The sequence below is a fragment of the Entelurus aequoreus genome, linkage group LG09 (assembly GCF_033978785.1).
Source record: "Entelurus aequoreus isolate RoL-2023_Sb linkage group LG09, RoL_Eaeq_v1.1, whole genome shotgun sequence".
In the NCBI taxonomy this organism is placed as follows: Eukaryota; Metazoa; Chordata; class Actinopteri; order Syngnathiformes; family Syngnathidae; genus Entelurus; species Entelurus aequoreus.
The window spans coordinates 57,363,532-57,390,795 of record NC_084739.1 but is presented as its reverse complement, the minus strand read 5'-3'; the positions used below and the strand labels follow the sequence as shown (position 1 = coordinate 57,390,795).

General features: G+C 38.6%; 1 protein-coding gene across 2 annotated transcripts in view; it reads left to right on the top strand.

Moving 5' to 3' along the window:
* slc18a2 (solute carrier family 18 member 2) overlaps positions 1-27,264 on the top strand; it is a 105,049-nt gene that overhangs the window by 69,649 nt on the left and 8,136 nt on the right. For both annotated transcript variants that reach the window (XM_062058995.1, XM_062058994.1), the window contains 8 exons: positions 4,188-4,277; positions 4,399-4,442; positions 4,661-4,721; positions 6,573-6,668; positions 15,944-16,022; positions 24,438-24,489; positions 26,995-27,058; positions 27,123-27,242. In XM_062058995.1, coding sequence (XP_061914979.1) covers positions 4,188-4,277; positions 4,399-4,442; positions 4,661-4,721; positions 6,573-6,668; positions 15,944-16,022; positions 24,438-24,489; positions 26,995-27,058; positions 27,123-27,242 — 606 coding nt within the window. The remainder of the gene's footprint in view (positions 1-4,187; positions 4,278-4,398; positions 4,443-4,660; positions 4,722-6,572; positions 6,669-15,943; positions 16,023-24,437; positions 24,490-26,994; positions 27,059-27,122; positions 27,243-27,264) is intronic.

The following is a 27,264-nucleotide window of genomic DNA, read 5'->3' as shown; positions in this document are numbered from 1 at the left end:
ATCGTCTATATTAGATGTTTAACAACGGGTGGGTGGCGGGCGGTTGTGGTTTTGATAAAATTTTAGTTCGGGTGGATGGCGGGTGGATGACGACTTTTGTGATGCGGTTGCGGATGAAATAATTGCCTATCCGCGCATCTCTACAGCAGACACAATACATTAAAACAACGTTGAGAACCTGTTGAATTAAGTCCTGACGTTGAGCAACTCAAACATAACGTTGATACAACATGCTTTTGAAGACGTTTAATCAATGTTGGGTTCTGACATTGATTTGACCATTGGAATTTGGTCATTTCCCAACCAACATTTTACAACATAAATACAACGTCGAAACAACATGCTTTTTGACAAGGTTTATTCAATGTCAGGTTGTTGCGTTGATTTGACCATTGAAATTTGGTCATTTCCCAACCAACAACATGGATCCAAAGTTGGACATCAACGTTGTCTCAATTAACATACATGTCCTTTAAAACTGACTTTGCAACGTTGTTTCAAAGTTAGTTTTAAAGTACATGTATGCAAAATCAACATTGTATCAATGTCTTGTGCCTGCTGGGCTGAATCCCATCTGTAAGATCCAGAGCTGCTTCAGGTACGTCACGCAGAAATATTTACCTAGATAGCCAGCTTTGGCCTGCAAGAACAGTTAAATAGTAGTTGGAAACGTACTTGCTGACTTTTGACAGCAGATTTCTAAACGCAGCAGAACACTCATTGAGCACAATTGTATTTTTATTTTTTACAGTGGGTCACAACTGCTGTACAGACTGCTGTATGACGAGTGTTTTTTTTTTTAAGTCCGTTCTTAAATATAGCAAAGCGCTCCATTCACATACACAATATTTGACCTCTTTGAAATATTATGTCTTTATACAAATAAAAAGATAAAAACATGAAAGTCTTACAGTACATAAACAAAATAAAAATACAAAACCCAAGGTGCAAGTTAAGTTTCTAAAAATATGATCTAATAACAATTTAGTTGAATGTATTTCCTGATGTGCTTCCTCTATTTTATCATGTTTTTGAAAATGTACACTAATTCGTCTAGTTAGTTTTTATTATAACATACTTTTATATTTATGCAGCGTGTATAAACTTAATTCTAAATTCCTACATGAAATCAGATGAATATCGAATTAATAATGGTGGATTAAAAGTGCGTGTAATTAATGTTATTAAAAGTGTTAAAGGGGAACTGCACTGTTTTAGGAATTTTGCCAATCGTTCACAATAATTATGAAAGACTTGACGACAGTTGGATTTTTTTTAACGCATTCTAAATATTACACAAATTCGATCAATGGAGCCTTTGGGAGCCGTTAAATTCTGCCTATAGAGCCCCTAAAAAACAATTAAATACCTCCACTAGGGTTTTATATACTTGATGTAAGTATATATTTAATGTAGTAATGAGCAAATTTATAATAACATTTAATATTTACGTATTTTGGTCATTTTAAGCATACGCAGCGCATTAAATAAAAAAACAAATTTTTTACTTCATCACTCATTTATGCTCACTGCAGATTTTACGAGAGCCAACAAACATAATAAAACACCATTACTGTACAATGTCTGCTGTCATTAGGATGTGGACTGCTAGGATGTTCAAATATTCCCATTTAGGTGAAAAATGTCTCATAATCCTCGCGAAGAAACGGGGTAGGGAAACAAGCGCTTGTTGTGTCGTTCTCACCAGTTCCAGGTCCTAAATGGCTGTCAAAGTGTCCCAATTTGTCAGATTATATAATGGGTTATACTTGTACATCCTCTGCCATCTACTTTTCAGGTGAGAGGCATGATTTATGATCTAGAATAAATTTACAGGAAGCAAGGAAGTGAGGAAGCAGCTGACCACTCGATAATGTAAACGTAGGGACAAAAAGAAGTGATAGTTTGTCTGCGTTAGAACTTATAATAACAATATCACTAATACTTGGTTGATATTCAAGTCATGAAATATAAATGGAGTTATGTTCCCGCTTTTTGAATGGTTATTTATAGGATTTTATGGGCAGAATATTGGAGCTCCCATTTGCTCCAATGTAAGCGGACTTTTATTTATGTGTATTCAACATTTAGAATGCATTAAAAAAAATACATCTGTCGTCATGTCTTTCATAATGATTGTGAACGATTGGGAAAATTTAAAAAAAAGTGCAGTTACCCTTTAAGATTCTGTCAGAAAACAAAGTAGTGAGGGTGGCAATCATTTAATTCTGTAGCTGAATTGTAACCTAATTAAAAGAGCAGTCACCCACTTGCAAATATAGAGTGGGGGATTGCAGGGACATCTACTGGATTACAAACACCAAATGTTGTTGTTGGTGTGTAATGTAGCACAAATAGGTTCATTTTGTCTTCTCATTCAATCAATTATTTTGTTTGAATTTTGTAGTTTGGGTCATGTGACAACCAGGGTCCGTTAATTGGAGAAATGGCCCGCTGGAAGACGTCTCTTGAACAAGGCAAAATAATTTGTCTTTCTAAGCAGTAATCAATACACTATAAAATAATATAAATAAATGCAGTGGTCAGAATGAAATTAAATGTAACGGAGTAAAAGTACTGTTTCTTCTCCAAAAAAATATTCAAGTGAAATTAAAAAAGTATGCTGCAATAAAACTACTGTACTCTGACAAGTACTTCATCTATCCATCCATCACCCACCTCTTGTGCAGAGGGTGGAAGGCAGGGTACACCCTGGACAAGTCCTGACATGTACAAAGTATCCAAAAAGTTACTTAAGTAAATGTAACGAAATAAATATACCATGTTACTACCCACCTCAGTTCATCGGTCACTTAAAAGAGAAAATTGACTTATTTGCAAACCTCCCATCTGTACCAGTTAAAAGACCTACGACCCATTAATGGGTCGTGACCCACCAGTTTCAGAATAACTCAGTACGTGTCCATGCACTAACTTAATCCGATTCCTCAAATAGTTCGGCTCTAAAAAAGCCTCTTACAACCAATGGGAACACTTTAATCCGATCATGTTCGGTTTTTGAAATCTCGGACTAACACACCTGGATTATGCGATTGGAAACCAGATCTCTCGAGGGGGTGTGTGCGGCTGGAGAGGATCCTTGGTATCGCGCATGTGCCAGTCTCAACGGGCAGGATACAACCAGGAAGCAGATACCATTCAATAAAAACATAAGCAACAATTGTAACAAAGAGAAGACTGTATATTTGCTTCACAAATTAAAAGAACAGAACATTTTGAAGTGCATCAATGGTAGAAAAAAAGAAACAGATTTATTAAAGAAGGTAGCTAAGGAAATGTAAAATGACGGCTTAATTCGGATTCCCAAACAAAATACGAATGAGATGAAAGATAATGAAGCAGGTACATTAAAGGCGAATAATAAAGCGAACACAAACCTCTTCACGCAGCATTTGTGCACTCCAAACTGATTAACAATAACTCTGTATTCTGCACAACTGGCAAGATAGTCCAGAACAATAGCAACCTTCCTCTGGATATCAGTCGGGACACGAACAGTCTTTTCCTTCTGATTTAAAACTCCTTCTACCAATTCAGCCTTTTGAAAAACTTTGAGACAATAAAAAGTTTTGTTTCCATGATTTTTGTCCGAAAATGTCAAAAAAACTATTCCGCCGTTCTTTGCATTGGACCCGGTACATTCTTGGTAGTAGCGTCATGTTCGTAGTGCAATCTAAGATAATTTATTGAAGTTGTCTGCTATTTAACATCAGCATAGCCATTAGAAACGTACTATTCGTAAACTGTGCCAATATTACAGCAGACATAATTTAAAACAAGTTATAAAGATCCGCAAATCCTCGTGTGACATCATAGGTCAACCGGAAAAGTAATTCAGTTATCCGCGCTAAAATGAAATAAGCACCCCCCAGTGTTCGGGAAGCACATGGTGTATGACCAATAGTTACATTTGAGAGTGTGCAAGGACACTTGAACTTCACGCACAGGTGTGAAAGTAAAGAAAAACGAACTGTTTGAGAAATCAGACTAATTTAGTGCATGGAAACGTAGTGACTGCTATATACAAAAACCAGGGCTAATCTTTGGCGTAAATTCCTGACGAAAAACCCCATCCTACAAATTGTGGGACGCACCAAAACCGAGTTATCACTGTCATTGTAAAAGTGTCAGCTTTTTCACTGAATAATCCAGTTTGTTGTTTACAGTTGGACCCCCATTCGGTAGTGTGATGTATGAGTTTGTTGGGAAGACCGCTCCTTTCCTCATTCTGGCATTTCTGGCTCTGTTCGATGGAGGTACACACGCATTGCAATATTTCTCATGATAAAAATAAAATTGATTTTTCTAGAAGCATTTGAACAATTTAAACTGGATTATATTTGAACTGGATTAAAAAATGATAATCATTTTTTCCAGCTTTACAGCTCTTTATACTTCAACCCGCTAAATTAGAACCAGAAGTAAGTATTTTTACCTCACTGAACTCAAAGTATTTCTGATTCTGATTCTGATTTATTAAAGCAAAGTACATCCCAGTACCTCACGCTAACACTAATGAAAGAAGCTAGATTAGATCTGCACCATATTTAGAAAAAAATAATAGAAGTACATTTTACAAAATAACATTTCAAATTCATGGTTTTAACTTGTGATGTTATTCTACCTTTTGTCTTCATAGAGTCAGAAGGGGACCCCACTGTTGACCCTCATGAAGGATCCGTACATCATAATTGCAGCTGGTAAGAACATAAACCAGCGCAGTAGGGAAATGGAATACAGTCATCCCTCGCCACATTCAAATATTAAAATAGTGCGCCTTCATTACATTGCTTTTACAATTACAATCTTGTACATACTTTTGGCTGAAATTAAGTCTTAAATTATTATGTATTATAGTGCGGCATTTGTATCATTTTATATTATGTTGTGGTAATCAATAAAGATATTCACCATGCACCACTTCTATTTCCGGGTTAAAAGTGCTGTTTGCAACTTCCTCACAGTAACAATTTTCAAAGCAAAATATATAACAAGAACACCACCGGCTAGCTTCCCAGCAGGCACAAGACATTGATATAACGTTGATTATACATACATGTCCTTTAAAACTGACTTTGAAACAACGTTGCAAAATAGTTGTATTTGTAATTTTCAATGTTGGATCCACGCTGTTGTTTGAGAAATGACCAAAATTCAATGGTCAAATCAACGTCACAATCTGACGTTGAATAAACGTCGTCAACAAAAATGTTGTTTCAACGTCATGTTTGTGTTGTAGACTATTGGTTGGAAAATTGCTAAAATTCAATAGTCAAATTTACATCAGAACCCAACATTGATTAAACGTCGTCAGAAAGCACGTTAGTTGGCACGTTAGGTTTGAGTTGCTCAATGTCAGGATCTAATACAATGAGTTCTCAGTGTTATTTTAATGTTTTTTGCTTGCTGGGTTATGTTACCATTAGAGGTGTAACGGAACACATTTGTTTGACAATTGTCTATACTTTTCATTATTACAAAGTTAATGTAATAAAAGATTTTACCGTCCCGAATAAAATTATCGGTGTTTACGGCGGTCGCTCACGCGCTCTCATCGACGCGTACGCACAGGAGTGCGTGCACACATACAAAAGCAGTCCGAGAGAAGCAACAAACAATTTGCAGTCATGTTGTTTTAATGATAGAATATACATTCAGTGACAATTAGTGCTAACTATCCAAATTGCTATTATTAGCTAACAACACCTAGAGGTAATGCACGAGCGTGTGTTATGTACGTAGGTAATTACGTCATCACGTCATCACGTACAAGAAGCCGTAAGAGGGCGGGATATATTGTGTAAAAATACATTAGAAAGTTGGCGCCCTCTGGGCATCTGTGTAAACAGCCCTTTTAAGACCAAACAATGCTAACAACATGGTGGCTAATCTTGGCGCTATAGTCGTGTTGTAGTGGCCGGGTGACGGCTATAGCAATGACGCTTGGAGGATCCTCTTGGCTGCAGGTGAGTACTGTAATCTACAGTAGAATGAGTTCAAACCCCGGCCGAGTCATACCAAAGACTATAAAAATGGGACCCAATACCTCCCTGCTTGGCACTCAGCATCAAGGGTTGGAATTGGGAGTTAAATCACCAAAAATGATTCCTGGGCGCGGCCACCGCTGCTGCTCACTGCTCCCCTTACCTCCCAGGGGATGATCAAGGGTGATGGGTCAAATGCAGAGAATAATTTCGCCAAACCTAGTGTATGTGGGACAATCATGGGTACTTTAACTTTAACTTAACACACTCAAGGCTACTATATTGGGGAAAACGAGTGTAAAGGTGACCATATCGCTGGTATTTCATGTTTAAATATATTTGGAAGGTCATAAATTGTTTTTTGATGCTCTAACTATATTTGATCTAATAATCATAATCCTATTTTGCGGAAACTTGATTACCACGATCAGGCCTAGAACCAATAAACTGCGATAAACGAGTGACGACTGTAGAATAACCATCCTTTTTTGCGGGTCCAGCATGAAGAACATGTCTTTCCAGACAAAGAAGAACATGTGTTTATGTATCCTTAATCTTGCTTTGCAGGCGCCATTTGTTTTGGGAATATGGCCATCGCCATGCTAGAGCCAACACTACCAATCTGGATGATGGAGACCATGTGTGCCAGGAAATGGCAGTTAGGTACAGTATATTGTCACTTTGACTCATGTCATAATACAACATGTCCACAGTCAACACAGCACATTACATTTACGCATTACATTGTCTCCAATGTGTTCCTAATGACAGAATCTGTTTTCTTCAACAAAGTATCAGTGTGTGTTTAACACACACTGATACTTTGTTGAAGAAAACTTTCCGTTTCAGTCTCCTTAAGTCTATCAGCATGATGCAGCTTGCCTTTGCACATTCCTCCTCGCAAAGTAGATTGTAAAAACATTCAGATTGCTATGAAGACTCTTGTGCACACTACTCCCTCTTCAGGTCACACTACAGCTCTTCAGGTGGATTTCGGTCACGACTCTGGCTGGGTTACCCCAAAACTCCCAAAAGTACTAACTGTCTCCAAACGATGAAGCCACAGAAAGTTTTATGCCAAAATGGAAAGTAAACACGAGCAAACTTGTGTTGTGCTTGGTGCTGTAGGCCTCCATGGCAGCTATCTTGCTCAGTTTTCTTCATTCTCATCAATTATGGAGAGTTTTCCATCTATCGCTTCCATCTTCCACTTATCCGGGTTAAAGTCGCGGGGGCAGCAGGTTCCATCCCAGTCAAGCTGCAAGGCATAGCTTGTCCTAGCCTCCTGACCACCTTACAGTGGAGGCGTCCAATAGGTATCCAGACTACATGCTACATCAACTGACTCCTCCCCATGTGAAGGACCAGTGACTCTACTCAGAGCTCCTCCAAGATGACCAAGTTTTTCACTTTGTCTCGAGTCCGGTCACCCTACAAAGGAAAGGGTCCATTTTGTCGGCCTGGATCTGGAAGTCCCACAGGATCTTGGTCTGGTTGTTCTTTACTACTTTCTATGGTTTCTACTAGCCGTCATCTTGACTCAAGGACCTTCAGTCCATTTTTGGTACGTATATTCCGGTCCCATATGCCTGCCACCTGGTTATGGCGCTTCATGTATGCCTTGCCTGCCAGCATCTTACACCCTGCTGTGATGTTCTGTAGTGTCCCTGGGGCTGCTTGCATAGCCTGCATCTGGGGTCATGTCCGATGCGATAGACCCTGGCCTCAATTGATATTTTATTTAGGGTCTTTTCTTGTGCTGCCTCGACTAGTACCTCTAGCTGTCTTTTAGTCTAGCCTTTCAAGCCACTGGTATTTTTTCCCAATGTCACCCACTTTTGAAGACCTTCCTCAATTTGTCGGTGGTACATGCCATGCAGGGGCCTGTCTTTCCATGACAGCCTGTCCACCTCCTCCTCCTTACCGGGCCTCTGTTGCCTGAAGTATTCACTGAACAAGCCGTCTCTGGGAGCCATCTTCTTGATATATTCCCAAAGGCCTGTTGTTTTCGCCTGTATAGTCCTCGGCCCCCCTTTTTTCGCTTTGTGCATACAAAATCAGAGCTCTGTTGGGATGACAAATGACTGCAAGAGACAGGCTTGACACAAATCTGTTACAATCTCATCAACTTTGACTGTGTTCGGGTAGTACAATGTTTGACGTTCTAAATGGGTCATAGACCTTGTTTTACTGCACACGTGGTCCAATGATGTGGAAGAAATTGTTAAGCATTGGCCAACACAATCAGAGTAGAAGTGGCAACTATTCTTGAAACCTTGACCCCTGCGTTCTTAGCAACTATCGGTCCATCTCCAAGCTGCCCTTTCTGCCCTTTCTGTTTTGTTTTTTTTCATAAAGAAATACAATCATGTGTGCTTACGGACTGTATCCCTGTATGCCTGTATTGATCTATATTGATATATAATCTATATATTGTGTTTTTTATGTTGATTTAATATAAAAAATAAAAACTTTTTTTTATTTTTATTATTTTTTTTTTTTTTAAATTTCTTGTGCGTTGAGACCACTGGAATAGAGGACCTCCCATTAACTGAATTGAAAGCGGACTTTGATTTACATTTATTTACGCGTTACCATTCATAAAAAAAATACTTCTATCTTCTTGTCTCTCGTGATGATTGTGAACGGTAAGCAAAATTCCAAAAAAGCAGGTCCCCTTTTAACCAAGACATTATCTTCCGAGAAATTTTAGTCCGGTTATCATCAGTCACATAAACCGCTTATCTCGGGGTCTCCAATGACATCATGATGCTGTACAATACTGGTTCTGATTGATCTCAGTGCAGCCTTTGACACTGTTGACCATCAAACCCTTGTAAACCGACTGAGGGACGGGGTGGGCTTTTCAGGGACAGCCCTCCACTTGTTTAAATTATATATGGCAGCTAGATCTGTTGGCCCTCAAGAGTCCGTCCCCCTCCAGTGCGGGGTGCCCCAGAGTTCAGTTTTTAGGCCTATCTGTTTTACCCTATACATGTTTCCACTCAGGGATGTCATTAGGAATTTTGAAGATATCTTATACCATAAGTACGTGGATGACCCTCAGTTATATTTCTCATTTAACCATTACAGTGACTGCGTGTCCTCCCACTTCCAAAGACATGCACCTGTGGACAGGCTGATTGGCAACACTAAATTGGCTCAGGTGTGTGAATGTGAGTGTGAATGCTTGTCTATCTGTGATGGCCCTGCGATGAAATGGCGACTTGTCCAAGGTGTACAATGCCTTTAGCCCGAGTGCAGCTGGGATAGGCTCCAGGCATGTCGCAATCCCGAAAGGGACAAACCGTCAAACGTGGCTGGATGGAGGACACATAAAAGGAATATGCTAAATGATAGTCTGTTAAAGACTGGATGGCTAGTAATACTCTTCAGCAGAAAACGGATGTGTTAATTATTGCTCCTGACACTGCAACTTCAAAAGTAGCCAGCTGCTTAGGGTCCCTACAGCAAAAGTCGTACCGACTGATAAGACTGGAGACAAACACCAGTTTACAAACTATAGACCTGTTTCCGTATTTCCTCAATTGTCTAAAATAAAACAGCTTGGACAAATTCATAAATAAAAGTGGCACACTCGTAAACAACCAACACGGAGAGCCAACATTTCAACATCAATAGTATTAATTAAAATAACGGAAGAGATTACCATTGCCATAGATGGTAAACAGTGTGCAGCTGCGGTGTTTATGGATCTAACTAAAACATTTGACACAATTAACCATAATATTTTAATTAAAAAATTAGAACAATGTGGCATCAGAGATTCGGTCTTGAACTGGATAAGAAGCTACCTAACCAACAGGAAACAGTATGTGTGAAGCTAGGCGAACATACACTGTACATGTACAGAGCTAAATATGTATTGTGGTGTACACCCTGAGATCGGTAGGTTGTGAGTTCAAACCCCGGCCACGTCATACCAAAGACTATAAAAATGGGACCCATTACCTCCCTGCTTGGCACTCAGCATCAAGGGTTGGAATTGGGGGTTATATCACCAAAAATGATTCCCGGGCGTGGCCACCGCTGCTGCTCACTGCTCCCCTTACCTCCCAGGGGGTGACCAAGGGTGATGGGTCAAATGCAGAGAATAATTTCACCACACCTAGTGTGTGTGTGACAATCATTGGCACTTTAACACCAGAGATCAATATTGGGACCAAAATTGTTAAATCTCTAAATAAACAACATTTGTAAAGTTACAAAGGACTTAAAGTTAGCATTAGCAGACAACGCAACTGTGTTTTGTTCAGTGGAGAACACATAGAAGCTAATCCCAAAAAAACATATGAAATGAACAAACTAAAAAGATGGTTTGACAAAAACAGACTATATTTGAATCTCAGTAAAACTAAGATAAAGTTATTCGGTAAAAGTAGAAGAGAAAGTCTAACACAAATACAAATAGAAAGAGTGGACATTGAAAGGGTAAAATAAATAATTTGTTTCTGTGGAATAAAATATGAATTTATGAACTAAAAATCTCATGTAAAAATATTACAACATAAAGTGGCAAGAAGTACGTCAATAATGAAAAAAGCTAAATATGTTCTTGACCAAAAAATCACTTTATATTCTCTACAGCTCACTAGTGTTACCATATCTGAGTTATTGTGTAGAAATATGGAGAAATGATTACAAAAGCACACTTCATTCACTAACTGTGTTACAAAGTCAGTCAGAATAATACATAATATTTGCAATCGAGAACATTCAACCCCTGTATTTATTGAATCAAACATATTGAAATTAAGCGACTTGGTACATTTGCAAACAGCTAAAATTATGTACAAAGCAAACTATAATTCGCTACCCAGAAATGTACAACTTCTCAACAAAAGAGGGGAAATATAACCTCAGATAAAAATCTAATTTAAAACATGTGTATGCACATACAGCACTTAAAACCTTTAGTATATCAGTATGTGAAATTAAATTATGGAATGGATCAAGCAAATAAGTCAAACAAAGTACTAATTTGATCCGGTACAGGAAACTGTTCAAACTCAAATTGTTTACAAAGTACAAAGAAGAAGAATCCTGATGAACATCTTGAACCTTGCAAGAATGAGATCATCTTATTCATCTTATATTGTAAACCATAAATTATTTACCTATTTATTCATGAGAACTTTAGTTCATGTTTATTGATGTATTTAATAATTATTTACTTACTCATTGTCTATTCATTTATTTATCCATTTATTTATTTTTTCACTGTTTTGTTACAACTTAATTACAAATAAACCAAAAACAACTGCTATGGTACAAAAAGGGGTAGGATTAAGCTCTTGTTCCTCGTACTCATTTTTGGACATGCTGTAAAGAAAAACAAAAAATGTGTTATGTATTACATTACAGTTGCATGCATGTTTGAAATAAACTGTAATAAACCACCATACCATGGGTGTCAAACTCATTTTAGCTCAGCCATGGAGGAAAATCTGTGCACACGCGGGCTATTAAAATCATGGCATTAAAACAAAAATATAAAGACAACTTCAGATTGTTTTCTTTGTTTTACTTTGGCCAAAAATAGAACAAACACATTCTGAAAATATTACAATAAAAATAAAAACTACCGGCAGCGGTCAAGTTTAGATCCATGAAGGAAAGAAGAAAGTGAATGAATGTTCATAACCGAATAAATGTACATATGCATTAAAATGTGTTTTCTTTTTGTTTTTTCTTTTTTCTTTTTTAAATAAATTAAGTAACGTTTATGACAATCTTTTTCCAAAACACTATATAGAATGTGAGATATAACAGGATAATGCATACATTTATCATTTGTTTTCAAAAAGGTTACAAAAAAGTGGGACCCCAAAAATTTACTTTGCGACCCCATTTTTATGACTCGATGGGGTCCCTGGAACCCCATTTTTTAAATTTCTAGAGCCAACACTGATGGAGTATTGGTGCGTGCAAAACAGCAGCAGGCGGCTGTAGCCTGCGGGCCGGTTTTAATACTAATCAATAGAGATGTCCGATAATATCGGACTGCCGATATTTTCCGCCGATAAATGCTTTAAAATGTAATATCGGAAATTATCGGTATCGGTTTCAAAAAGTAAAATTTATGACTTTTTAAAACGCCGCTGTACGGAGTGGTACACGGACGTAGGGAGAAGTACAGAGCAGTTGCGTCTCCCAGTCATACTTGCCAACCCTCCCGATTTTCCCGGGAGACTCCCGAATTTCAGTGCCCCTCCTGAAAATCTCCCGGGGCAACCATTCTCCCGAATTTCTCCCGATTTCCACCCAGACAACAATATTGGAAGCGTGCCTTAAAGCCACTGCCTTTGCGTGCCGGCCCAATCACATAATATCTACGGCTTTTCACACACACAAGTGAATGCAAATCATACTTGGTCAACAGCCATACAGGTCACACTGAGGGTGGCCGTATAAAAAACTTTAACACTGTTACAAATATGCGCCACACTGTGAACCCACACTAAACAAGAATGACAAACACATTTCGGGAGAACATCCGCACCGTAACACAACATAAACACAACAGAACAAATACCCAGAACCCCTTGCAGCACTAACTCTTCCAGGACGCTACAATATACACCCCCCGCTATCCCCTACCCCCCAACTCAACCCCGCCCCCCCAACCTCCTCATGCTCTCTCAGGGAGAGCATGTCCCAAATTCCAAGCTGCTGTTTTGAGGCATGTTAAAAAAAATAATGCACTTTGTGACTTCAATAATAAATATGGCAGTGCCATGTTGGCATTTTTTTTCCATAACTTGAGTTGATTTATTTTGGAAAACCTTGTTACATTGTTTAATGCATCCAGCGGGGCATCACAACTAAATTAGGCATACTAATGTGTTAATTCCACGACTGTATATATCGGTATCGGTTGATATCGGATTCGGTAATTAAGAGTTGGACAATATCGTAATATCGGATATCAGCAAAAAAGCCATTATCATACATCTCTACTAGTCAAATATCATCCCGGGGGCCATAGATAATTCCGATCTGGCCCGCGGGCCTTGACTCTGACACCCCTGCACCATACCAATGAAGATTGGTGGTCGCGTCCACAACTAACTAGCATTAGCAGTAGTAGCACAGTGTTTTTCACACAGCTTTTGGACGACAAGTAGTCATCAAATTCACCTGACACATAGAAGTTGTTTGGGAACTGTCCGGCTCTGTATTTTGGAGTGAGTTTGGTAGTTTGAGGTGGTCACGTGTCAAGGCGGCAGGCACAGAGAAATGGCCCGAGAGGGTGAGTGTTTGTCAAGTGATTTCCCCTTTTCCTCTCAATGACAGCCACTCCGTCACATTCTGTCAATTCCAGCGACTTTTCGCATGTAATAGTAGATTCTGTATTTAGTGAACAATTCCTTGATTCGCTCCGCGATTCCGATGACGTGTAAATTATAGGGCCTTAGATAACTCCAAGTTATGGCTGACATTTATTTTGCGGCTCTTAGCTGCGCGTTTAGCTCCAAGTTCGGTCATTCTGTTCTTGTCTGTAATTCTTTTTACTTCTGCGTACCTTGGAACCAGATGCGGGGCGACAAAAGGTGGACTCCGATTCGCTGTTCCGCCGTGTTTGATCGAGTTAATATATTCTCACAGTTAAACACCGCGATCGTCCTGAAAAAAACAAAAATCACTCCCTATTCTCTACTGATCGCTAGTGTTACCATATCTGAGTTATTGTGCAGAAATATGGGGAAATAACTACAAAAGTACACTTCATTCATTAACGGTGTTACAACAAAGATCAGTTAGAATAATACATAATGTTGGATATAGAGAACATTCAAACCCTTTATGCATTGAATCGAAAATATGAAATTCCACGACAATTTGCAAACAGCTAAAATTAAACAAAGCAAACTACAATCTGCTACCCAATAATATAAAACATTTCTTCTCAACAAAAGAGGAGAAATATAATCTTAGAGAAACATTTAATTTAAAACATTTGTTCGCACGTACAACACTTAAGACCTTCAGTATATCAGTATGTAGAATTCAATTGTGGAATGGATTAAGCAAAGAAACCAAACAATGTACTAATATGATCCACTTCAAGAAACTTTTCAAATTTAAAGTGTTTACAAAGTACAAAGAAGAAGAACCATGATAAACATTCTCAATTTATTTCATCCATCCATTCATTTTCTAGATAATCTTACTTACCTCACCATATGACATATAACTTACTTATAACTAATTATTATTTATTTTTATTGCTATTACTTATGGAGTATATTGTGAATAAATTGAGAACAGGAAGTGAACAAATGTTTTAGCAACTGCTATGTAAAGGAAAAGGGGTAGGATTAAATAAGCTCTGCTTCTTCCTACTCCTTTTCGAACATGTTGAATAGAGCAGTGTTTTTCAACCACTATGCCACTAATTTCACCTATTTGGGGTAAAAAAATATTTTTTGCAAACCAGTAATTATAGTCTGCAAATTATGTGTTGTTGTTGAGTTTCGGTGCTGTCTAGAGCTCGGCAGAGTAACCGTGTAATACTCTTCCATATCAGTAGGTGGCGGCCGGTAGCTAATTGCGTTGTGGATCTCGGAAACAGCGGGAGGCAGTGTGCAGGTAAAAAGGTATTTAATGCTTAAACAAAAAAATAAACAAAAGGTAAGTGCCCCTAAGAAAAGGCATTGAAGCTTAGGGAAGGCTACGCAGAACGAAACTAAAACTGAACTGGCTACAAAGTCAACAAAAACAGAATGCTGGACCACAGCAAAGACTTACTGTGGAGCAAAGACAGCATCCACAATGTACATCCGAACATGACATGACTATAGACAATGTCCCCACGAAGAAAGATAAAAACAAAGTAGATGTGAGAAATATTGCTCAAAGGAAGACATGAAACTGCTACAGAAAAATACCAAAAAAGGAGAAAAATCCACCAAAATAGGAGCCTAAGACAAGAACTAAAACAGTACACACAGGAAAACAGCAAAAAAGTCTAAATAAATCACGGCCTGATGTGACAGGTGGTGACAGTACACCTACTTTGAGACAAGAGCTATAGTGATGCATGGTTATGGTTTAAAGTCATATCCAACAATTGCGACAACGACTTTTTACTGTCAACTGAGTTTCGTTTTTAATGATTTCTGCTGGTGGTGTGCCTCCGGATTTTTTCAACGCAAAAAATGTGCTTTGGCTCAAAAAAGGTTGAAAAACACTGGAATAAATAAACTGCAAATTGTGATGTATCATGTTGTATGTCTGCATGTTCGACAAAAACACAAACTTAACTAAAAAAAAAAGTCACCACAATCATCGATCGCATCATATAATCGCCCAGTCCAAGCATAAGTCTATTCCAGACGGTTGACAACAAATATGTTGGTGTTTTTCATATCCACCATTATTCCCTGTTTCACTTCATAAACCCTTTTCTAACCTTCCACACCACAAAATAATACAAATTGTGTGATTCCTGCTGATATCGTATGGGATCAATAAGGTATCATCCAATACTCGAGGCTCCAATATCGGAAGTAAAAAAAAAAAGAAGTTGTACTTGGACACCCGTGCTGCTTGTGTAATGTAAGGTGTACTGTTGGGAAGTAAAGATTTACGCTGTGTGTCAGTGGTCTGAATGAGCTGCAACACACAAACAGCATTCTTTCCATTTGGTTGTATGTTTGTCTTTTTTATTGCTTTGCTTCTTTAGTCTGCAGTATATGAAGTCTCGGTCAGATAAAAGGATGAACAGGATATTAGGGTGTCACAAGTCTTCATTAGAGCCAATGTAAGATGTACAGGAGCTCAATGATGAAACCCTGATAGAATCTGCTTATCATCAACACCTTCAGTCTTTTATACCTCCTGGTTATTCTGTGTGCGTGTGTGTGTGTGTGTGTGTGTGTGTATGTGTTGTGTGCATGTGTGTGTGTTTCCAGGAGTGGCGTTCTTACCAGCATCCATCTCCTACCTTATTGGAACCTACATCTTTGGAACACTGGCGCACAAGATTGGGAGGTAGGAGGGAAATAGGCTTTATCTGTTCTCAGTCGCTCTTTCGGTCCCTCGGGTGGGTGCGTATCTGTTTCCGCATTTCAAAATTAGATTTGACTGTTTTTAATGTTTGTGAGCAGTGTGGCCACAGCTACTTTGAAAAAAATATCCAATTACTGTGACTGATTACTCCTTTAAGAATAACTTAGTCGCTTTACTGATGACTGTAGTTTAAAAGTAGCTAAGTTACATTACAAGTTACTTTATTAGTTACATTTTGTTGCCAGCACAGTGTACAACAAATCTAATACTCTTCTCTTTAGGTGACAATAAACCACAATAATGTGTGTGTATCCATTCCATTTATGTATTACATCAGAAGCACAAATTGAATTTTTGAACTGGGGGACCAAACTATCAGCAAACAATTTAAAGGGGCCCGTCCATGCAAAACCAACTTTTCTTACCTATCGGTACCTGTTTTTGTGTATTTGGGATCTGCATAAGTCCTGAAAATGTGAAATCAAACCATGAAGGGCTGGCAGAGATATTTATAAAACAATCTTGCCTTCCTTATTCTTCCTTGAAACGAGCCATTTGGAATTTTCACAATTTGTGAAGTTTTTTCCATATATGGTAGTGGTTTACCCAAAGTGCTTTGCGCAAGTCCGCCATTGTTGTCTGACGCTGTGGTCAATAAGCTCCTTCCAAATTGCACTGCAAATTGACGCTGTTTGCACCTGAAGTTCTTGTCAAATAAAAGAGTACCATATTTTCCGGACCATAGGGCGCACCGGATTATAATTATTATTATTATTATTAGCCTTTATTTAACCAGGTAAAATCCCATTGAGATCTAAGATCTCTTTTCCAAGGGAGACCTGGCCAAGAGGGCAGCAGCAAGGTTACATTAAAAACAGTAAACAAATACATAAAACATCACATTTACGACATTAAAACTTGCTCACATAACACATGTGCATACATACAAGGTAGACTGCAGTCCTTTCACAGAAGCTTTAAACTCATTCAACGTAACAAGGGTTTGAAGTTTAATATTCGATTGTAGGTTATTCCAAGCCTTCGCTGCTGAAAACCTAAATGCTTTCTTGCCTAGTTCAGTTCTTACTTTGGGGACGACAAATTGCAGAACATTCATTGAACGAAGATTGTGACTTCATTGTTTCTTTGTTAAAAGACAAGACGGATAAGATGGAGTGATACCCAGAATGGTTTTGTAGATGAAAACATACCAATGATTGAGGCGTCGAGCACATAAAGATGTCCAGTTAACCATTGAGTATAATACACAATGGTGAGTAAGGGGAGCGCAGTTGGTGATAAATCTCAGTGCACCGTGGTACACACTATTCAGCTTGTGGAGACAACCAGCAGTAGCATTCATGTACAACACATCTCCATAGTCAATAACAGGTAAGAAGGTTGTTTCCACCAATTTCTGTTTCACAGTAAAAGAAAAGCAAGACTTGTTTCTATAATAAAATCCCAGTAAAAGTTTCATTTTTTTTTACAACATACTGAATGTGCTCCTTAAAACTCAAGTGGTCATCAATTAAAAATCCTAAATATTTAAAAGCACATACTAACATAATTTGTTGCCCATTTCTTGTTAAAATGTTCTCACACAGTGCTGATCTTACAGTTTTTGATGTGGTAAAGAACATACACTTTGTTTTCTCTGCATTTAAAACCAGTTGGAGATAGCAAAGTTGTTCTTGTAATCTGTCAAATGCATGTTGATATAGATTTTTAAAGACCTCAGCAGGAGTGGGTGCTGTACAGTATATGACAGTATCATCAGCATAGAAATGGAAAGTTGAGTTCGGAATATTCTGTCCAAGATTATTTATGTAAATAGTGAATAATAATGGGCCCAACACAGAACCTTGAGGGACACCGTTTTTCACTTGCAGTACGTCCGAGGAGGAACCTTCTATCTGAACAGCCTGAGTTCTACTTGTGAGGTAATTTGCAAACCATCCAACTGCTTGCTGAGAAAAAGCAATAGCTGAAAGACGTTTGATTAAAATGACATGATCAACAGTATCAAATGCCTTTGAAAAGTCAATAAAGAGGGACAGACAGCACTGCTTCTTGTCAAGAACTTCAGTTACATCATTTATAAACTTCATAGCAGCAGTAACAGTAAACCATCCAACTGCTTGCTGAGAAAAAGCAATAGCTGAAAGACGTTTGATTAAAATGACATGATCAACAGTATCAAATGCCTTTGAAAAGTCAATAAAGAGGGACAGACAGCACTGCTTCTTGTCAAGAACTTCAGTTACATCATTTATAAACTTCATAGCAGCAGTAACAGTACTGTGATTTCTGCGAAAACCTGACTGAAATGGTGACAGAATAAAGTTGGTGTCCAAAAAGTGTTTTATCTGTTCACTGATAAGGGATTCAAGCACTTTTGCCAGAACAGAGAGTTTAGAGATCGGTCTGTAATTATTTAGATTACTAGGGTCACCTCCTTTTAATAGGGGGATTACAAGGGCAGATTTCCAATCCAAAGGGATTTCATTTGAAATTAGAGTAAGGTTAAAAATGTGAGTCAGTGGTTCAGCTATAATTTCAGCTGCCAACTTTAAAAAGAGCGGCTCCAACTTATCTGAGCCAGCTGGCTTTCTAGGTTTAAGTTGCTTTAGAGCCCTCATGACCTCTGTTGTGGTAAAGGGCGTAAAGTTAAAAACCTGGGTATTTTCAACGGTTCTTTCCGGAGTTAGCAGAACTTCAGTAGAGTTGTCAGAATTGTAGAGAAAACCAGAGGAAATAAAATTATTATTAAAATGACTACCCATTTCTCTTCTGTCACTTACTCTGACACCATCAACAAGTATACTTGGTGGGAGATTGACTGAATTACAGCAGCCGGACAAAGATTTGATGATTTTCCAAAACTTCTTTGGGTGTTTGAGGTTTTCTGTTGTTGTGGAGAAATAACATTCTGATTTGACTTTCCGAAGGAGAGAAGTAAATTGATTTCTTAATTGTCTAAAATTCAACCAATCCGCTTCTAACCCTGACTTGCGTGCCCTGGCCCAAGCAGCATTACGCTCATGCAATACATCTGACAGGTCCGATGTAAACCACTGATTGTCACGACCTTTAACCCTAAGTTTTCTAAAAGGGGCATGTTTGTTCACTATACTCAAGAAGTTTTCGTGAAAATATTTCCAACCCAGTTCAACATTATCAAAAAGAGCAATTCTATCCCAATTAAAAAGATGCAAGTCATGTAAAAAAGCTTGCATCTCAAATTATTTCATAGTACGTTTTTCAACAAGACGAGGCTTGCTTTTAGGAGTCCTTGTGTCTCGCACTACTGCAATCACACAATGATCACTCACATCATTAGGGAAAACACCAGATGCAACAAATTTAAAGGGCATATTTGTTAGAATTAAGTCAATGAGTGTAGCTTTTTGAGGGCATTTAGGATTAGGTCTTGTAGCTGAGTTAATTAATTGTGTTAAATTTAGAGATTCACACTGTGCTTACAAAGAGTCAGACACAGATGTGAGCCAGTCCCAGTTCAGATCACCAACCATCACTATTTCATTGTATTTCAGTTGAGACAGAAGCTTCACAAGAGTAGATAGAGAATTACTAGGGGCAGATGGATAAAACACACTGCCGAGGAATGATCTATTTTCGATCTTTTTTCATATATAAGGCGCACCGGATTATAGGGCGCATTAAAGGAGTCATTATTATATATTTTTTCTAAATGTAAAATACTTCCTTGTGGTCTAGATAACATGTAATGGTGGTTCTTTGGTCAAAATGTTACATAGAAGATGTTTTACAGATCATCTTCAAGCCGCTTTCTGACAGTCGCTTCCAGATGCGCCGTTTTGTGGGTGGTCTTATTTACGTGGCTCACCTTCAACAGCGTCTTCTCCCCGTCATTTTTGTTGTAGTGGTGTAGCGTGCAAGGACGGGGGTGGAAGAAGTGTCAAAAGATGGAGCTAACTGTATTAATGACATTCAGACTTTACTTAAATCAATAACAGAGCAGCATCTCCTCATCCGGAAAAAATAACACAGGAAATGTGTCCCGTGAAAAACTGTCCGACCGGAACTCTCTAATAACTAAAGTTCCTCGGGTGAATAATGTAAACTCACTACACCGGTATGTTTTAGCACTTTCCTGACGAGTTTCCTGATAGATATAAGTAACAAATTTACACTACTTTATATTAAGTATGGCAACAGCTGAGGATGAATGTCCCATAACAAGAGAGAAGCTTATTGACTACGGTGTTGTCACGGACTACAAAGGCGGAAGTGCACAATTTTTCAGGATTTATGCAGATCCAAATACAGATCAGCAGGTACCAGAAGGTAAGAAAAGTTTATTTTGCATAATATCGCGAAACAAAACACCAAATAATATGTCTTACCTTATACACGAACCATAATAATACTCGTATGTTGAAGCACAGTACAATCCATCAAGCGGTGTGGCTTCATAGCTTACTAAAGTCGTACTAAAACATTTTGATAGATTTTTGAGCGCCGTGTGTAATGTTCTATATTTTCAATGGAACTTATAAAATGTTGGTGTTGTTTACTTCAGTCATATTGCCATCATATTGCTGCCTACACGTATCTCTTTTGTTTGACTGCCATCTACTGGTCACACTTATCATTACACCATGTACCAAATAAAATTGCTTCGAGGTCGGTAAGCAAAACCAGAATTTTTTCTTACATTAGGCGCACCGGGTTATAAGGCGCACTGTCGAGTTTTGAGGGGGAAAAAAGGATTTTAAGTGCGCCTTATAGTCCGGAAAATACGGTACTTGAATTGCTGGGTTGAATATGACATCACGTTCATTTTCACACACGGTGGCACAGGGGTTAGTGCATGTGCCTCACAATACGAAGGTCATGCGTAGTCCTGAGTTCAATCCCGGGCTCGGGATCTTTCTGTGTGGAGTTTGCATGTTCTCCCCGTGACTGCGTGGGTTCCCTCCGGGTACTCCGGCTTCCTCCCACCTCCAAAGACATGCACCTGGGGATAGGTTGATTGGCAACACTAAATTGGCCCTAGTGTGTGAATGTGAGTGTGAATGTTGTCTGTCTATCTGTGTTGGCCCTGCGATGAGGTGGCGACTTGTCCAGGGTGAACCCCGCCTTACGCCCGTGTGCAGCTGAGATAGGCTCCAGCATCCCCCGCGACCCCAAAAGGGACAAGCGGTAGAAAATGGATGGATGGATGGAAGTGAAAGTGAGTGTAGAGTTTCAGCAGAAAATGCCGCGTTGTTCTGTTCTTGGGTGTAACAGTCGTTCAAATAGAGAGATAGGAAAGACCTTTCATAGAGTCCCGAAAGAAGTGGTTCATAAAGGTAATAAAGTCAGGGGGAAAAACGAAAGTGCATCGGAGGAAATGGCTCTTAAAAATATCACTTTCATCATCTTGTGGAATACAATCGGACTGCTTGTGTCTGCAGCGATCACTTTGTAAAATGTTTGTTTGAACATTTGATTTGTTTGAGAAACTTTCTGTGATGCAATCGACTTTATTCTCTACTATATTAGTAATGTTTGAGAGCAGAACTAACCGTAAGAAAAGGACAAGAGATCGCATTAGCTTGTGTTCTTTTGCGGTTGCTATGCCTAAATATAACTACGAAGACCTGGTTGTGCAAATAAACTAACATCATGTTAAGTCTTAGTAATAATAATTGTGATCGTTGGTCCAACCCACCGTATTTTCAATGTCTATTTTCATAACCGAATCTTAAAGCAATTAGTTGTTGTGCAGGAAAGCCAAGTGCTTTATTCGACACGGATGACCACATTATAGAGTTTTTGTCAGCATCAAGAAAACATCCTTAATGGTATTCATCATCATCAGCCGTTGTCAGTCCACTGCTGGACGAAAGCCTCAGCATGTTTCTGCCATAGTGAACAATCTCTCTTGGCGTACTCTTCATGCTGGTTATTAGCCTACACCTTCCACGCTGGCTTGGTGCGGGTTGGAAGGGGTATTTTATATCAGAGATCCTTCTCCTAGACTAATTGCCTTACTGGGCTGTTGAACTTAGTCTGTCCTGTTGGTTGTCCGCACCCCAATTACCCAGGGACCCGCTCAGCTTTATGGCGCTGACCGCCCGCCAGTCACAAGAGAAGGTGCAAACGGTTCTTTGTGTGCATTTTATAGACGTTAGTTGGGACTCACTAACCCCACACACAACCTCCCATCTCATGCCTGGATGTAGTTTAACGTCATACCCAGGACGTTGGGTATGACGTTAATGGTATTAAAGATGAATAAATGAATACATCTCTGGTAGGCTCAACAGAATATACTGAATCTTGACATCGCAAGCAAACATTGCTGAACAACAGCGACATTTATAGCCAAATAATGAGACAAAATATGAACTTCACACCGAAAAAACTGCAGACATGAATTGTAGATGAGACCAATATTTGTAGCAGGAAATCAACTGCAAACAAACGTATCCTTTTTCTCATTAGCGTCACGGCACTTATGTCAATAAAATATGTTACTTAGTGATGCACGAATAAGTCCAACTTTGTCTTTCACCGATTATTGCTGAATTTGTGGACCCCTAAAATATAAAGACATGATGTGCTTCCAATCTTTTCTTCTTTAAATCCTTGTAAGTGTAGGTCGAGGTGAGCAGTAACGTCTTAGTGATGATGGATGGTTTGAATCTTTCAAAAAATACTTTTCTTAAGAGTGTACAAATCCACTCAATCTCATTTTGAAAAAATTTTTCATGATCGCTTTTAATATTTGCCTCTAAACCTTTCAAAATACGCCCAAATTTGCACTGATCCAGGTAAATAAATAGTAGCCTAATGGGACTCTCGACCATCGCTTGAAACCCGGAAGTGCCTCTGGGTCACGTGATTGCAACCCAGCAATTGATTTAGACAAAGTTTAGCTGGTGGACTTACATTTTTTTTTCACTCAATTTCGTTTTCTCACTTGTTAGCTAGTTAGCAAGATAACCAGCTAACGAGCTTACCAAACCGCATCCTCCAGACGTTCGACATTCCCCCGCTTTAAATGCTCCTGTGTCACAGATGTACTGTCATAAAAACAAGATCTGCTTTGCAAAATGAGCAAGGCATTCATGTTTTTAACATGAATAAGAGGAAGTATTTCCACAGTTGACATATTTTCACCCGCGATGTTGTTGCGAGTGGTTTGCGTCCTTCCGGAAAAACACTCATGACATCACGACTATTGTCGACAAATAAAACATTGCACCCCTTAAACACACTCAGTGTTAATATTTTGCTAGCTGGTGCTAATGCTATGTTTGCTTTCGGAGTGACTTGTGAAGACTACTGTAGCTTAGCTGGCGATTATTATGTCAACTCGGGGAAATACCTGAATATGATGTGTCCATAAATCTGTGTTGGACGTTGACAAGAGCTTCTTAATAAGGGACGTGAATTTGTTTGTATACAGCCATGGTGATTTACAAGGTCAATTTGTGGACGCCACCAGGCTACTTGGTCATGAAACGAGCTTCAACGCTGAAAATAGCGATGCTACGGCGACGCTAAAGAGAAATGCAGTTAAACTAACAACGCCGCTACTTGTAGGGTCACTAGTTCCTTATTTTCTTGTGTTACATATAATTGTTTGATTAAAAACAAAGTCGGTAGTACACATTAATTAACCCTTGTGTGGTGTTCATATTGTTGTTACTCAGCCAGCGTTTGTGGGTCTGATGGACCCGTTGCATTTGGTGGCTTTTAATGCCTCACAATCAAACACTTTTATGTTAAAATACTGAACAGATGTTTACCTTATCCCAATAAACATATGTTCAGTATTTTAACATAAAAGTGTTTGATTGTGAGGCATTAAAAGCCACAAAATGCAAAATGTATGTTTTTACGACATCTATCAATGTCAGCTACAACTGGTTTGTCAAATCACAGCGTAGTTATTAAGGTCCTTGTCTTACATGATTTGATTTGTGCATCCCTCCTCAGTGACAGTAAATACTGACATTTGGAATAAAGATTGTGTATTTGATATTCCATTTCTTTAACGATGCTGCTATCCCCATGAAACTCTAGCTGATCATTGCTCATATTTTCATTGAAAATGCTGCATTTGTTGCACCATGACTAGTTTTATTTTAGTTTTAGAGTAGGGTTGTCCTGCCTTCCCCTCAGGCACTGGTTTGGATAAGTCTTGTGTACAAACGTATGTTTTTGTTTTTATAACATTAAATATTATTGGTTCAGTTGTTTTTGTTCTTTAATGAGGAAGATACTTTCAAGGACCCTTCTGTCATATCTAAACTTAATGATGCATGGGTTTTTTAAAGTTCGACGTATCAAAATGTATTTGTCACTAACAGACAATGTTTTAGTTCCCTTATCGTTTGTTTATTCCATCCCAAACAGATGGCTTTGTGCCGTCATTGGAATGGTGATGGTTGGGATCTGTGTAATCGGGGTAAGTATAGTGCATTTACCCAGCGGGTCCTGTACGTTTTGTGTTGCAATGTTTCCTATTACGTTGTTTTGTGTTACGGCGCGTTGCGTTGTGATGCTTTGTATAACGTCGCTTCGTCTCATGTTTTGTGTTGCAATTATTTACGTTATGATGAGTTGTGTTTTGATGCTTCATGTTACGACACTTCGTCTTTTGATGCTTTGGCATCTATGGCTGTCAAATGATTAATTAATCAGATTAATCACATTTTGTAAATTCACATTAATCGGGATTAATCACGTGATTATTCGCTTACACAATAACATTTGCTTAAGAAAAGACCCCAATATTTGTACACAAATGCAATTTTATTTGCACAAAACTTGGTAACAGTTTTATCTAAAGTTCTTTCAGGCTGTGGGCACACCAGTCAGAGTCACCTCAATCATTTGTTTACTGATTCATGTATTGATCTGATCACTAAATATATAGCGGTTAAGGTAAAAGAGATTGTGCATGTTACAATGTTTTGTGTTGACGTGTTTTGTTACGATGCTTCATGTTATGACATTTCGGTTACGGCACTTCTTGTCACAAGGCTCCGTGTTACAACGTTTCGCGTAACGTTGCTTTGTGTTGTAATGCTTCGTGTTTCGACACTTTGTGTTATGACCCTTTGTTTTACTTTGTTTTGTGTTGACATTTTGTTATGTTTTCTGTTACAATGTTTTATGTTATGTTGTTTCATGGAACAATGTTGTTCCTGTTATTACGCTTTGTGTTACGATGCTTTGTGTTACAATGTTTCATGTTACATGTTGTTTCAAGTCCCAGGATTCTATGTTAAAATGTTTGATGTTACGTTTTATGTAAGAATGTTTTATGTTACGATGTTTCATGTTTTGTTTAGAGCTGTGAAACGATTACTTATTTTAAGTCAAAATAATCACACTTCAATTTTGTATTAATCATGATTAATTGCAGTAAATTACCTATAATGGAAGTGAACAATTACCGTAATTTCCGGACTATAAGCCGCACCTGACTATAAGCCGCACCAGCTAAATTTAGGGGAAAATACAGATTGCTCCATATATAAGCCGCACCCGACTATAAGCCGCAGGGTTTTGATGTGTAATTACCGTAGTATATAGGGGTTCCTGCTACCACGGAGGGGATTGTCGGGACAGAGATGACTGTTTGGGAACGCAAAGCGTCCCATTTATTAACAATAAATCTTTCAATCATTCAATCAAACTTTCACATCTTTGACATGGCGAACAGCATTCGTGCAGAGTACAAATAATACAACGGTGCAAAGTAATACAAAGTGCTCGCATGTACGTTATCAAAATAACCAGCCTACCAGTATATGAAAAGTCAGTCTTTAATCATTGTGTCATCGTCTTCCTCCTGCGTACTAAAACCACCGAAATCCTCTTCGCCGGTGTCGGAGAAGAACAGGCCGTATATAAGCCGCACCCTTGTATAAGCCGCAGGGACCAGAACGAGGGGAAAAAGTAGCGGCTTATAGTCCGGAAATTACGGTAACATTTTACTATGTAAGTTAACTCCAACATTTTGACAGAAATGTAATTCTAGTGTCACAATGTCAGAAACAAATGTAAATATTTTACTTTTTTTTTTTTCAAACTGGGTAACATTTTATTTAAAGGCCTGTCTGGGTTTATTTTGAAGCAAAATTTGTCCGTGACCACACCAGTCCGAGTCACCTCACTCATCTTTTCACTGGTGTATGCTCTGACCTGATGACTGACTGTACAATAATCAGGTGACAATTTTCGGTTAAGCTGAAGTAACATGTGCAGTCAAAATGAATTGCTAATTATTCTGTGTTGATATACTGTATGATTATTGCGATATCCTTTTTTTTTACTAATCGCATGTGTTAAGGCGATAACTTACTTTGACAACCCTCGTTATGTCCATGTTATGGCTCATCATGTTAAGACATTTTGTGTTACGATGTTTTGCGTTACAACACCTTGTGTTACATTTCCTTTTATGATGTTTCAAAGTTACAATGCACTCAAAGTCATTTTTAATACTGTACAAATAGAAAGATATATGCCTGTAGTGAAATATTGCATGGATGTTAGAATACATAGTCGTGCGTGGCCTCCTACACTGAGAAATGCCGTCACTTTGGTTTGGTTTTAAAAAAAATTTCTTCCTTTGTGTCCCAAGCGGGAAGCAGACTCTTATCTGCTCCTAAGCAGCGTGGTGGTCTCATTATTGACACTTCCTGTGCCTCCATCCTTTTTAACACTAAAACTCAATTTACCTAAAACCCTATTGAAAGAAGAAACTCATTCGTAGAAATAAACCCTCCTCTAGCTTTAATCATTTTGGTAGTTTTCACTGAAACATTTTATTCCTTGCCCGTATGTGGGCTCTGTACCGAGGATGTCGTTGTGGCTTGTACAGCCCTTTGAGACACTTGTGATTTAGGGCTATATAAATAAACATTGATTGATTGATTGATTGATATTCTCTCCATGGTAGGTTCCATTTGCAAGAAGTATTTATGGTCTCATTCTTCCAAACTTCGGAGTTGGTTTTGCAATCGGTAAGTACGTACATTTTTCAAAATAAGATCCCTATCCCTACTGTGTGTTGACTGTCTGTTTCAGGCATGGTGGACTCTTCGATGATGCCGATCATGGGATACTTGGTGGACTTACGGCACGTGTCCGTTTATGGAAGCGTGTACGCCATTGCTGATGTGGCGTTCTGCATGGGATTTGCTTTAGGTAAGAAATAAGTCACACAAAG